The sequence below is a fragment of the Carassius gibelio genome, chromosome B11, assembly GCF_023724105.1.
Source record: "Carassius gibelio isolate Cgi1373 ecotype wild population from Czech Republic chromosome B11, carGib1.2-hapl.c, whole genome shotgun sequence".
In the NCBI taxonomy this organism is placed as follows: Eukaryota; Metazoa; Chordata; class Actinopteri; order Cypriniformes; family Cyprinidae; genus Carassius; species Carassius gibelio.
Window position 1 is genome coordinate 7,822,368 of NC_068406.1, and position 12,543 is coordinate 7,834,910.

General features: G+C 36.9%; 1 protein-coding gene across 2 annotated transcripts; it reads left to right on the top strand.

The window, feature by feature from the left end:
- The first annotated feature begins 575 nt into the window (after positions 1 to 575).
- Positions 576 to 11,369, top strand: LOC127967723 (FYN-binding protein 1). Of its 2 annotated transcripts, none has more exons than XM_052568363.1 (16): positions 576 to 724; positions 3,710 to 4,280; positions 4,498 to 4,552; positions 4,908 to 4,984; positions 5,610 to 5,644; positions 5,793 to 5,827; positions 7,042 to 7,153; positions 7,268 to 7,427; positions 8,861 to 9,011; positions 9,104 to 9,117; positions 9,211 to 9,265; positions 10,207 to 10,270; positions 10,402 to 10,564; positions 10,746 to 10,779; positions 10,873 to 10,910; positions 11,020 to 11,369. In XM_052568363.1, the coding sequence occupies exons 1-16, from the start codon at positions 722 to 724 to the stop codon at positions 11,043 to 11,045; spliced, it is 1,593 nt and encodes a 530-aa protein (XP_052424323.1). In that variant the 5' UTR covers positions 576 to 721; the 3' UTR covers positions 11,046 to 11,369. The 2 variants fall into 2 exon arrangements, with proteins under 2 accessions (XP_052424323.1, XP_052424322.1); XM_052568362.1 differs by having other exon boundaries at positions 578 to 724; positions 9,101 to 9,117.
- Positions 11,370 to 12,543: the final 1,174 nt, after the last annotated feature.

Here is a 12,543-nt window from a genome sequence, read left to right on the forward strand (position 1 = left end):
TACATTAAACTCTCAGAAAGCCATTCAGCAGATATAAAAATGTGTAACTTGTGAGCACAACATCTAAAATTAAATGAACTAAGTACAATTAAGGACAATAACCTAAGATCTCTGCAACTGTCGTCGATGAATATACTTTAGCCACAATAAAATAAAATAAAATAAAAACAGTGCAGGACATCTAAAGGACTTATTCATTAGCTTATTCATGTTCTCTACAAATGTGATTTATAACCCGATAACTGCTGCTGTTTGCATTAATATTTGTAAGTTAACAAGAAGAAAAAAAAGCCACAAAATTGCTGATTGTCCTTTATGATCGACAGAGGGAGACAACTCTGCGTCTGCCTCTCCATCACTGCTCTCTCAGCCTCAGACTATGATAACTATAGAGTCAAGATTTCCCCATGATTTATATTTAAATATTTATATTAAACGAAACCGTTACTCAAATCACCAATACATAAAATCCCTCACGTTCTGAGGCGATACAACTTCTCTGTTTCATTTCTATGTATTTCTGTTTTGTAGCTGTTGTATAATTGCATGCATCCCCAGCCTGCTGTGCCCAGCTGATGGATTGGCCTTCATTCGCTTCTCGAGCACTTCCTGCTGTAACAGTTTCGAGTGGTCGCTCTTCTTCTGAGCTTCAGGAAACTGCTGCAGTCTGCCTCTCTCTTCAGCTCCACTCACATGACAACTAACTGTGGACACAACACACATGGTAAGGCCAGCTCGATTCTCTTTTAGACAAAATACCGCGAATAGCTATTTTCAAACCTCCTTTTGATTTATTAGACGACTGCTGAGGTATCAGTTAATGATGATAGCCTACTGATATATCATAAAGTTGATCAGATCTGAAATTTAAATACTCGCTTCACATGTTTTAAGGTGTATTGTTGTTGTTGTTGTTACATACTTTTAAAAAGCGGGCTGTAGTGCTCAGGCTGTGTCTCAAAACATCATTTTGGGTCACATCATCATCAGCAGCAGCAGCAGAGACCCTCGGATACTGTGTGTGTGCTCTTTAGTTCCTCACAGATCTCTGTTTTAAGACACAGTCAGTAAAACCTCTGGGAACTGTGTTGAGAAACACCCCTAAATCCTCATTAACCCTAAACTAGCTCACCCCGTGTTGTTTTGTTTCATGATTTTTATTAGATTTCTTTGGGTCACACTCAAATCCTCGCTATTAACAAACCATTAACCATGACTTTTGCCTCTGTAAACTGCTAATTTGCTATTCATTAATAGTTAAGGTAGTTGTTAAGTTTTGTTGTTGGGATGTAGAATATTTTCTTGCAGAATATGTGCTGTATAAGTACGAATAAACATTAAATATCTTAACTATAGGCATGCTAGAAAACAGCTAGTTAATATTGAGAATCGGTCCTCATACTAAAGTGTTACCTTTTTTTCTACACTGAATACCTTTCACACATTTCAACTTCCTTTCGAAGTGATGATGTAAAATATCACTTAGCCTAACCCCGAGTCGAAATCTGCATTAAGAAAGTGAACTGTAGCCTCGTGTGAAAGCCTGTAAAGATCTGCTTTCCTCGTATCTTTTCACATCTTTTCAATAAATTGATATCTGGATCTGTTAAGTGTATGCAATGCTAAATTAGAGCGAAGTTTTGCGTCGATATAGTGTCAAATCAACAGAAAGGTATATTGTTCATGGTGTACTGTAATAAATCATAGTTTTGTTTATTGATGCAGACTTTATCAATGGACGGCAATGACCATAGACTGCAGATGCTCTGATTAGTGGTCAGTCATGGGTTTTTCTGATTTTTAAAACTAGATTTGAGTGATAATCTCATGCCTCAGTTGAAGACGTCACACTGAAATTCTCATACGAATGAAAAAAACCAGCCTCTAAAATTACGAACGCCGACTTTAGTGTGATTTCAAAGCATGAATGATATAATTGTTTGGATTGTGGCTAAGAACAGTTAAGAAAAGCTTTCATTTTTCTTTTGTCACTGACATGGCTTGCGTTTTTAGCAGAGCATGCAGCTGATTGGTTGGCGTCTGACTGTCGTCTCTAGGACAACCACTGCTGAGTGATGTGCTGTGTGAAGGTGTGCGGTTTTAGGCACTTCCTGTGCCTCACTATTGTTCTGAATTGGCTGCTCACTTCTGAAACAGTTCGTGACAGTTCATTATCTTCCCCGCAACGTCTGATGTCTTTGAGTTATTCTTTCAAAACACAATGCAGATTGACAGATGCATGCAAAATCATTGAAAATAATGCATGCACATCACGTTTTAGGAAGAAGGTCATCTAATTAGAGACATTCGAAGCCCAGTCCTAATCAGGGAACGAGATGCAGTGATGACAATATGTGGTTCTGAGGTCTATTATAGTCACACAGCGATGGCATACTTCTGCTAAAAACTTCTGCCTTCCACAACTGATTTTGATCAATGCCTATTTTTGGGCCATTAACAGTGTATTCTAATACAGGTGTCAGGTTCAATACAAATTAATCTCTGTCGATAGCATCTGTGGCCCTACTGACGAGTACAGTCTACACTTTTGGTTTAAGATGGTGTTTAAACAAGGAAACAATAGTTTACTTTACAAGCTATTTGAATAAACAAGTATTCAAAAATGTATTTTGAGCCTTGAATGCTTTCTTCTGTGTGTCCATCTATCCGCTCTTGACAGTTCTTCTGTAGTAGTTACTCAAGTCAGACATTGTGGTGTTTTTTTAATGTTTTTTTTTGAAAGTTCACACCTGCTCTGTAGCCTTCATGCACACTTTTTCTGTTATAATTGTGTGGTAAAGCACCCACTAGGTCAAATGTTGTTTAGATGGTTGTTTAATGTGACAGAAGCCATCAGAGCTCAAACGGTGTCATGTACTGGTTGGCCCAGTTTCTCTCGAAAGAAACGCAGCACAAGCCAGCGCCGAACACGACATCAAACCATCTAACTGTGTGAATGATTAACTCTGAAGGGTCATTTCCTTCACCGCGTCCGTCTACTACTTACTGAAGCATATTCCTTTTATATATATTTCATTTTGATTAGCTGAGAATGCTCCACATTAACACTATCCAGAGGAAAAACCGTCACGCTGCTACTACGTTAAACTGTAAAAAAGTGAAATCTATACGGTAAAAAGGGCAAGTGTAGTTGAACTCTACTGTAAAACATATAATAGCAACATTTTAAATATTAAATATATCCAGTTAAATAAAACAACGTTTCATGAACTTGCAAAGTGTTAATCTATTACTAAAATATGTGTTTTATTTTTATAATACGTGGGCAACCACTTTAAAAACACAGGCGATAAAGATTAAGCCACATGATTAATCAGAGTTCATCACAAGTAGTTTTCCCATAATCTGAACTAGATACTAAGTAGTTATGCACTAACTCAAATACAAAACACCTTTATGGTAATAAACATTAAGCAATATAAAATGTAACATGTTCATAACTGATAACAAAGAAGAGTCATCAAATGTGATCTGTCACACAGAGGATTCAGGAAATGTCAACATACTGTATGTTTTTTATCTGTAAGTTGTATGATGAATAGCAGTAACAGTATAACTTTAACAGTATTTTACTGTAAAAATGCATTGGAGCTATTACAGTTTTCACTATATGGAGTAAGGCAACCTAACGTTAACAGGGTTTTACATTTACATGGCTCAGATGAGAATTGATTGTATTTCTTTACAGGAGGAAAATGTGGATGTCAAGGCCCTCCGGGCCAGATTTCACGCTCAGTTAGCGATGGCAGCTTCCGGAGGTGGATCAGCAGGCAAACCTCACACGGTTGGTGCGCTGTCAGAGTCTCTTACCAATGGAGCTCTCCGAAACAAGACTTCAGCTGTGCCTCCAAGACCAGTCTTTCCTCTGAACGCTCATAGTGAGCCAGAGATGTTTCATTCGGGTCCTCAGGGAGTCTTCCCAAGACCTCCTCCCTCTCTTCGTTTGGGAGCCCAGGACAGTCCTAAAACGCCCCCTACGGAGGCCAGCGTGCCGAGCAGAGTCAAGCTGACAGGAGAACTTCTCCAGCGCAAGATACTTCAACAGCCCGGTGACTCGAAAGCTACTTCTGCACCGCCCAAACCACCGCTGCCGAGTCAGAGGAGCATGCCAGATGTAACACCGCTTAGAAAGCCGCTTCCCAATGTCGGCCCGCGGCCCTCCAAACCAAAACGCCCTCCGTCTGTAAACCTGGATCACTTACGAAAAAAAGCCCCCGTTTTTCTTCCCAAAAGAAACACAGATCTCCAAAGCTCTAAAGGTAGGAGCCCAAACAAATGCCTTTTTTCCGTCTACATACAAATCAGTAATAAAAATACATCACTCATCAATACATATTTGCATTTATACAACCTAATGCAGACTAACAGGAATTTATAATGTGAACCGTTGTCCACAGACTTTTTCCATGTTAGGCGAGATGTGTGTATGTAACAAGAAGCATGTTTAATTCAGTATTTATGATGTTTTTTGTGTAGGACCGCCTTGGCCACCAAACAAACCCAGCCAGATGACGTCATCGTTTTCTGAATTGTGAGTAATACGTGGTTGTCTATAAGAAGATGCCAAAGTGTGGAAGAGAAACAGTTTCCACATCTGATCTGCATCTCTAAATGATAAAGAGGAATCATTCTGAATTGCACCGAACAGCTTCTTGCATTCTGTTGCATCGCTTGATGCGTGCATCACACAGAGCGGTCTTTCGCCCTGGAAGTATGTGGGTGTCATGCACGCACTGTGGCATTTCCTGACTCTTTTTGTAGATTCTTATGATAGCATGTATTGCGTGACATAATGGTTATTTATAATATTTATTATAAATGTTTGCTGTTATTGAGTCTGATAGGGTTACTAACTACCTCTCATTTCCATGTGTTGTGTGGATCAGAGACGTGGACCACCAAGAAGACTATGATGACATCAGCGCATTCCCACCACCTCCTCCCACACCTCATAAGCCAAGAGGTAAACGTGCATGTAGTTTTCAGCTGGTGGGTTATAAAGCAGATGAAAAAGAAGATCAGACTATCATAGGGACGTGAGGGAGGGCTTTTTTAACTCGTGCCTGCTGGAAACCACATAGCAATGAGCTGAAAATAAACCATAGCAGCCACAAAGCAGTGCCTTGGTGACTATTCACAGCAACCTTCACTACGGTGGACTTTGCATGGACACTGTGAACCCTGGACCCATCTTCTGAAAGTTGAATAAATAGTTTTCAATTGATGTTTGGTTTGTTAGGATCGGGCAAAATCGAAAATGTGAAAATCTGGAATCTGAGGGTGCAAAATAATCTTCTTAGAAATGCATATTGCTTGTCAAAAATTAAGTTTTGTTATAGTTACTGTAGGAAATGTACTAAATATCTTCATATCCTAATGATTTTTTGGCATAAAAGATAATTTTGACTCATACAGTGTATTGTTGGCTATTGCTACAAGTAAACGCCTGCGACTTAAAAATGGTTTTGTGGTCCAGGGTCACATATAATCTAGCGTTTGTTTCGAATGTTTTGGGGGTTTTTCTTTTCTATGTGAAGCTGACTTGTTACCATAAAAACATTCACTGTTTTTGTCTTTTCATATTATAGACTCATGGATAGACGGATTCCCTTCTCAGCATGAGGTCGGTCTGTTGGGTTAATTTTGAGTTTATGTGTTATAGAACGAAAGACAGGATGTATATTTAAGGGGCAGTCTGTAACCACCTGACTGTGACATGCGATCTGATGTGTTTTTTTCATTTTTCATTTTTTTCAATGTGTTCATTGTAGGACAGCGATCAAGAAATCTATGAAGACCCAGACAGGTAAATCATATCAATGTTCATTTACAATGCAAAGTTGCAAAGTTCCCTTCCCAGTCCACCCAGACCTCTGTTAAAACTAAACTAAACTACATATATATGTGTGTGTGTGTGTGTGTATGTGTGTGTAAACTAACACTCACTTAAACTGTTAATCTTTATCAAAAGTATATGTGATCTTTGCAAATATTAAAATTAATGTACTGTGCGTTGCAATATGATGCTAAATTCATTTGTAGCATTCTTAATCATTTTAGTTTTTAGTGTTTTATTTTTTAACTTCCACTATACTTTTCAAAAGTTGAAAAGTTTAATATATTAATGATTTTATTCACCAAGGATGCTTTAAATTACTGAAGTGACAATAAAGAAATTTAAAATTTTCGAATTTACAATTTAAAAAAATTCTAATTTTTAACCTTTTAAATGTATCTGTTTCCACAGAAAAAATTAATAAGCTAGATAATAATAAAGAGGAAAGAAAAGCACAAATGTATGCAACATTGATAATATATATATATATATATATATATATATATATATATATATATATATATATATATATATATATATATATATATTATTTTTTTTTTTTTATCTGGCAAATCAGCAGGAATTAATTACATTAAAAAATATTAAAATACAAATTATTTCATTTAAAGTGTGATCTTTCACAATATTGCTGTTTTTACTGATTTTTTTTCTCATAAAAATAAATTGAGCTTTGATGAGCATATACCAATCTTTTGGAATGTAGTGTATTTAGAGAAAACAGTTGCAAATTTTAGATTTGTTAATATATGGGTAATTGGCCATAAAATAAAATTAATCACTGGCTTATTTTTACCTGCAATAATTTTGTGCACAAGAGTAAATCTGTGTCTAAAAAGTACAGTAGCAAAATATGGTAACCTGTTTAATTTTTAAGGTTGATCAAGCAAAACTGAATTTTAAGTGCAAGAATTCTTGACTATTATTACAAATGCATTCTACAGAGGATATCATAATCTTTCCGTAATGTATCAGTAAATGGAAGAAAATCTCTTGTAATATCCAGATGTTGTAGCCACAGACTGCAGAATTGTCACTTAAATTATAAAAGCAAAGGTTATACTCTAAAAACAGCAGTGTGAACATTCATGAGAATTTCTCTTTTTTGGATTCCACCGAAGAAAGAAAGTCACTCTGGTTCCTTTATGTATTTCTGTATGTCCCAGACCTGTTCCTGTTGAGAAGAAAGTAATAAAAGAGACTAAAAAGACAGAGCTGGACAAGAAAGAACTGAAGGAAAAACAAAAGTTGGAAAATGAGTATAGGAAGAAATTTAAGGTAAGCCTTTTGTATATGTTGAAGCTAAATAAGGAGATCATAAATGTGGTTCTGTGTGTTTTAGCCTGATTCCTACAGATATTAGCATGTAAATAATTGTGTTTGCGTGCGTAGCTGAATGGACCGATTGAGGTGATCCACATGGCTCGTGTGAGAGAGGACTGGCAGGGCGGGAAGAGTGACCTGAGTGTGCGACAGGGAGAGAACGTGGAGATCATCCGCGTGAACAACAACCCTGGGGGGAAATGGCTGGCACGAAACCTGAAGGGCAACAGTAAGTCAAATACTGAGACATGCTCTCGATAAACCACAGAAAATCGTTTTGACTAGTTCCTTAATTTCTGAAGACAAACACATTGGGTTCACAGCAGTGCACTTACGACAGAGGTCTGTGACGCAAGACATTCAGCAGAGGAAGTGAATTCAGCTTTCTGATTTAAATCAGAAGTGTGCTGCTTGTTTTCATCATTTCAGAAGTGAGGGAGAAAGAATATCAGTTATATACCAAGTTCTATTCTATTCTATTCTACAGTCCATGGTTCTGTAAAGAAATAGAATCACTTAAACCACATTATTGCAAAGAGGTTGTGTAATTGAACTTAGAAATATTTCACGGTAAGGAGACCTTATATCAATAGCACACAATACATTTTAAGGAAATTTAGTGTCATTTAGGTTTGAGTGATTTATTTATTTATTTATTTTTTTTTTTGGCTGCTTCTATTTTCTGGATACAAGTCCTCCTCATACATTTTCTTCTTTTCATTTTCACTTGAATATATGTCAAAATATGGAATTAAGGATTTGTCAGTACTTGGATTTAATCTCAATCCAATTTTTTTATTTAATTTTATTTAATCTTTTCACATAAATGTATATCAAAATATAGACGAAAGGATGTCATTACATCCATTTCATTGGTATCTCAGTCCTTGCCCTATATATATTTTTTCGATAATCTGTTTCAATCAGATGCATTGGGCAATATAGAAATATTTGTCTCTGCTTCCATTACATTGTAACTTCAGTTCTGACCCTCCATAGACTGCAACATGACTACCACATTCAAAGCCCAGTAAGATAGTAAGGACATCGGTAAAATAGTGTCAGTCATCGTGCGTTCACAACAGTACCATGCATGTGCATTCATCTGCATGCAAACAAGACGCAGTAAATTCAGGTCTTTCATGAAACTGTTGTATAAAATAGTATTTTTTGTTTCTTTGCGCACAAAAGGTATTTCTGTAGCCTCATTAAATTAAGGTCAAACCAGATGTCACATGGCCTATTTTAACGATGTCTTTACTACCTTTCTGGGCCTTGTACATGATAGTTGCTTTGCTGTCTATGGAGGGTCAGAAAGCTCTCAGATTTCATCAAATTTGTGTTTTGAAGCTGAATGAAGGTCTTGTGGGTTTTGAAGGACATGAGGGTGAGTAATTAATGACTACATTTACATTTTTGGGTGAACTATCCCTTTAAGAAAATTTCAACCAAAGTTGTTATTGTGCTGCTAAAGACTTTATAGGAATATTCTGGGTTAGAATATGCTTTAATATAAGTTGAAGTTGCAATGTAATGGAACAGAGACAGACATTTCCATAATGTGCCAATGACCGAATTTTCATGTTTGAATGAACTACCCCTTTAATGAGGATAGAAAACAACAGGATTCATGAAGTTATGAGTATGCGTTTACTGTTGCAGTCGGCTACATCAGTAACTCCTGTGTGGATGTGGATTATGAAGAAGTGAAGAGGAAAATCCGTGAAGCCACATCCTCCCTCCACCCTTCTGGAGTCCGGCCCATCAACCCAGAAGTATACGATGATATCGGATCCAACGACCAGCTGGACAGGTGAGACCCCGAGCCTCATGCGGAGGGCACACCGAGCGCGTTTTACTATCATCAGCTCACATTGTGTTGTTTTTTCTTTCTGTTTGCAGCAGTTTTCACAGCGATGGTGAGTAATCCTATACAGACTTTTACTTTCTGAGAGGGGATTTTTTTAATTGTTCTGGACTGGACTGATTATCATGTTCTCTGTTTCTCTCAGATTTATATGATGACGTGGATCGGGAAGAGTTTCCCCCTCCTCCCCCAGAGATCAGGTGCTCTTAGTTACATTTTTTATAAGAAGAGTAACAAATATTACATTTCACACAAATGAAAATGAGGTTATGAGGGATCAGATGTACAGTCTGTTCAGTGTGCTCTGAACTTTAACGTTGATCACTGAGCTACAAAATACAAATATTAAACTTGAAATGATTTAGGACACTAGAACATTACTGCCTCATTTTCATTCATTTTATGTCAAATTAAATATAACCTGAGTAAAGGTTATCACCATCACCAACAATCACCATCGTTTGGGGAATTCTTGCAAGCGAAATCCAGTTATTTCATTAGGAATCAACGCAGGTGGGAGTTTCCTCACAGATTTTGCAGTGGGTTATAGTTGGTCACAGATTTGCTGTGTTAAACAACAGAAAGCCACTTGGTTTAAAAGTCACGTCTGTGTGATTGATGCACATACGTATACCTTTAACAGCAGACAATGGACTTTGTTTGCTCACACCATTTAGCTGAAATTTCACTAATGTGTCCGCATCTTAAAGTCTGTGTGTGTCTTAAACCCAATAATCACAGCGATTATGTAAATGTGCTTCCCTTTGCTATTTTCGTCTCATATTGTCCATACAAAAAGCTGCTGACGTGTCTCTCTTCAGCTCCATGCGCTTTGAACAAATGACAAACCCTCATATTTGAACTGTGTGTTAATGGATAACTGCCTGAAACCACAGGGAAAAAGAGGGCTTTGTCTTAGCTTCCCTAACCTGGAGATTTCTGTACTGATCATTAATCATTTTTAACCAGTAAAGATGTATATATCAATGTTTAACATCAGAAAAAAATTGTCATCATTTACAGTCTCCTTTTTTTTTCTTGAAATGAACATCACACCATGAATGGTGTTTTATTTGATTTTTTTCTGTGCCCTGTAGTGAACACCATATATGTGAGAATTAATACCGTATGATTTGTTTAGCCACGACCCGATAAAGACCAAGCAGCGGGAAAAAGATGAGAAAGAGTTTCGAAAGAAGTTCAAGGTGAATCTGTCTTACTTTGATCCATTTGTACAGAACAGATAAGCTCTGATTCTTGTTGATCATTGCCGTGAGAAGATATCAGATGTCCATAACTGTAGTAAAAATATCAAATATGTGAAACTATTTAACAGTTTGAAGGGCCCATCCGAGTTCTGCACACCATGATGGTGGATCCTAATGCCAATCTGAAGAAGGGTGGGAGCAAGTACCTGGATGTGGTCCGTGAAGAGCTTCTCGATGTTATACAGGAGACCAACAAGAAGCATGTTCTTTGCCGTAATAGACAGGGGAAATGTGAGTCCCACACACCACCTGCTGGGAAATATATGTGTGCTATTCATGCTCTGGCTTTGTTCTTCAGTTACTAAAACCCAGAGCACTGAGAAATAAAGATATCTGTTTCAAATATGTGTGTTAAAGTAGTACACGTAAAATGATCAGTATTATTAATCAGATGCTTTTTCTCATTGCACAGTTGGATATGTCCCTTTGAATTACCTTATGCATGAGTATGTATTCATTTACATTTTTAATTGAAATGCAGTAATACAAATACATCATATTTGCTTAAATGTGATCAAATCCTCTACTTCTATTTTCAGAGAGAATGAGGTTTATGATGACATTGATACTGCTTCAGGTACACACGCACACACACGCGCACACACACACACACACATATAAACACACATATAATCTACATCAATTAGCTCATTTGATTTATTGTTTGTTTGTTTGCTTACTGGCAGATATATATGACAATGATGACTGCTGAGCTGCTTGAAGATGATGGTTATCATCAATATGATTAAAAGTGTTTTCACCCGAGAAAGCATATAGAGACTGGACGCCATCGAATGAGTGACGGACACGGTTTGAAGATGTTTGCTTTAGGAAAACTAAAGCTCAAATCTTTGTATATTGTAGAAATAAGTATCCCGGAACATTATAATTATTATAAATTTTATGATTGAAAGAATATTTTGTAAAGTGATGTTTTTATATATATATTTTTACTGTCAGATGTTTTTTTTTTTTTTTTTACATATGTGACAATCCAAAATTGTTCAAATTAAAATTATTTGTTTGCTTGTTGTGATGCTAGTTTTTTCTTGTTCTTCTTCTTCTTTACAAACACGTAGAATGCAATGCTCCCTTCAACAGCAGAGCGTTGTCTTCGCCAGCACACTCAGCTATGATTGACAGGTGCAGGAGACACCTGCTTTTATACAGACTTTGGTAGACTCCTTGATGACGTCACAGCTGCACTGACATCATTGGACTAAAATCAATTCAGTCGAGGCCTTCATAAATGCCTTAAAGAATCATACAGAGGAAGAGATAGATATTCATACCCTATATGTTCAGTTTTTGCTGAAACGGCCTACCATACAACACTGTTTCATTTCAAGTCGGACATGATGAAAGAATCAATTCAGGATTCAATCTCTGAGTCGACTCCGGCTGGTTGTGTAAATGATTCAATACGATGAACCGACTCTAAAGAGTCATTCGGGAATCGGACACTGGTCGATCAATGCATGTTTATAGGTCAGATTTAGATTTTTGCCAATTAATAATTAAATAAAATAATGCACTCACCTTGATACACAGTCAATCACAAACACGTGGTTAAAACGAAAACAAATGTCGACATCTCGAGGAACATCTGTGGAATCATTAAACTTCACCCAGGAACAAATTATTCAGAGAATAATATTACATCTACTTAACCCTGTACTATGTGTGTGTGTGTGTGTGTGTGTGTGTGTGTGTGTGTGTGTGTGTGTGTGTGTGTGTGTGTGTGTGTGTGTGTGTGTGTGTGTGTGTGTATTTGCATAGTTTTACTTTTATGCTGTGAAGCCTATCATCAGGATTAGATGTGGACAACCATCCAGTATTAAATCTAATGCTTGGTTTATTTCGAAAGTAAAGATCTCAGATTAACGATTAAATTCGGGTGAATTCTGGAACCTCTCTATCTGGTTCTCTAATATGAACTACCTAATTTATATATTAATACTCCTAATAAATAATACAGTAGAAATGTACTCGCTGTCTGAAAAACACACGTAGCACGAGCGCCCTCTACTGGCCGAAAACCAGGAATCTCAATATTTGGGCAACTTTTAACATTTTCACACAGTTCTCCTAACTAGTTTAGCACAGCAGTGTCTCAAGTCTACTTATTCTTCATAACTGTAGCAAAGATCGTCCTCCAACACAATCTCAACTGGTTCTAGCAATTGTAAAAAAAAATATATATATATTTT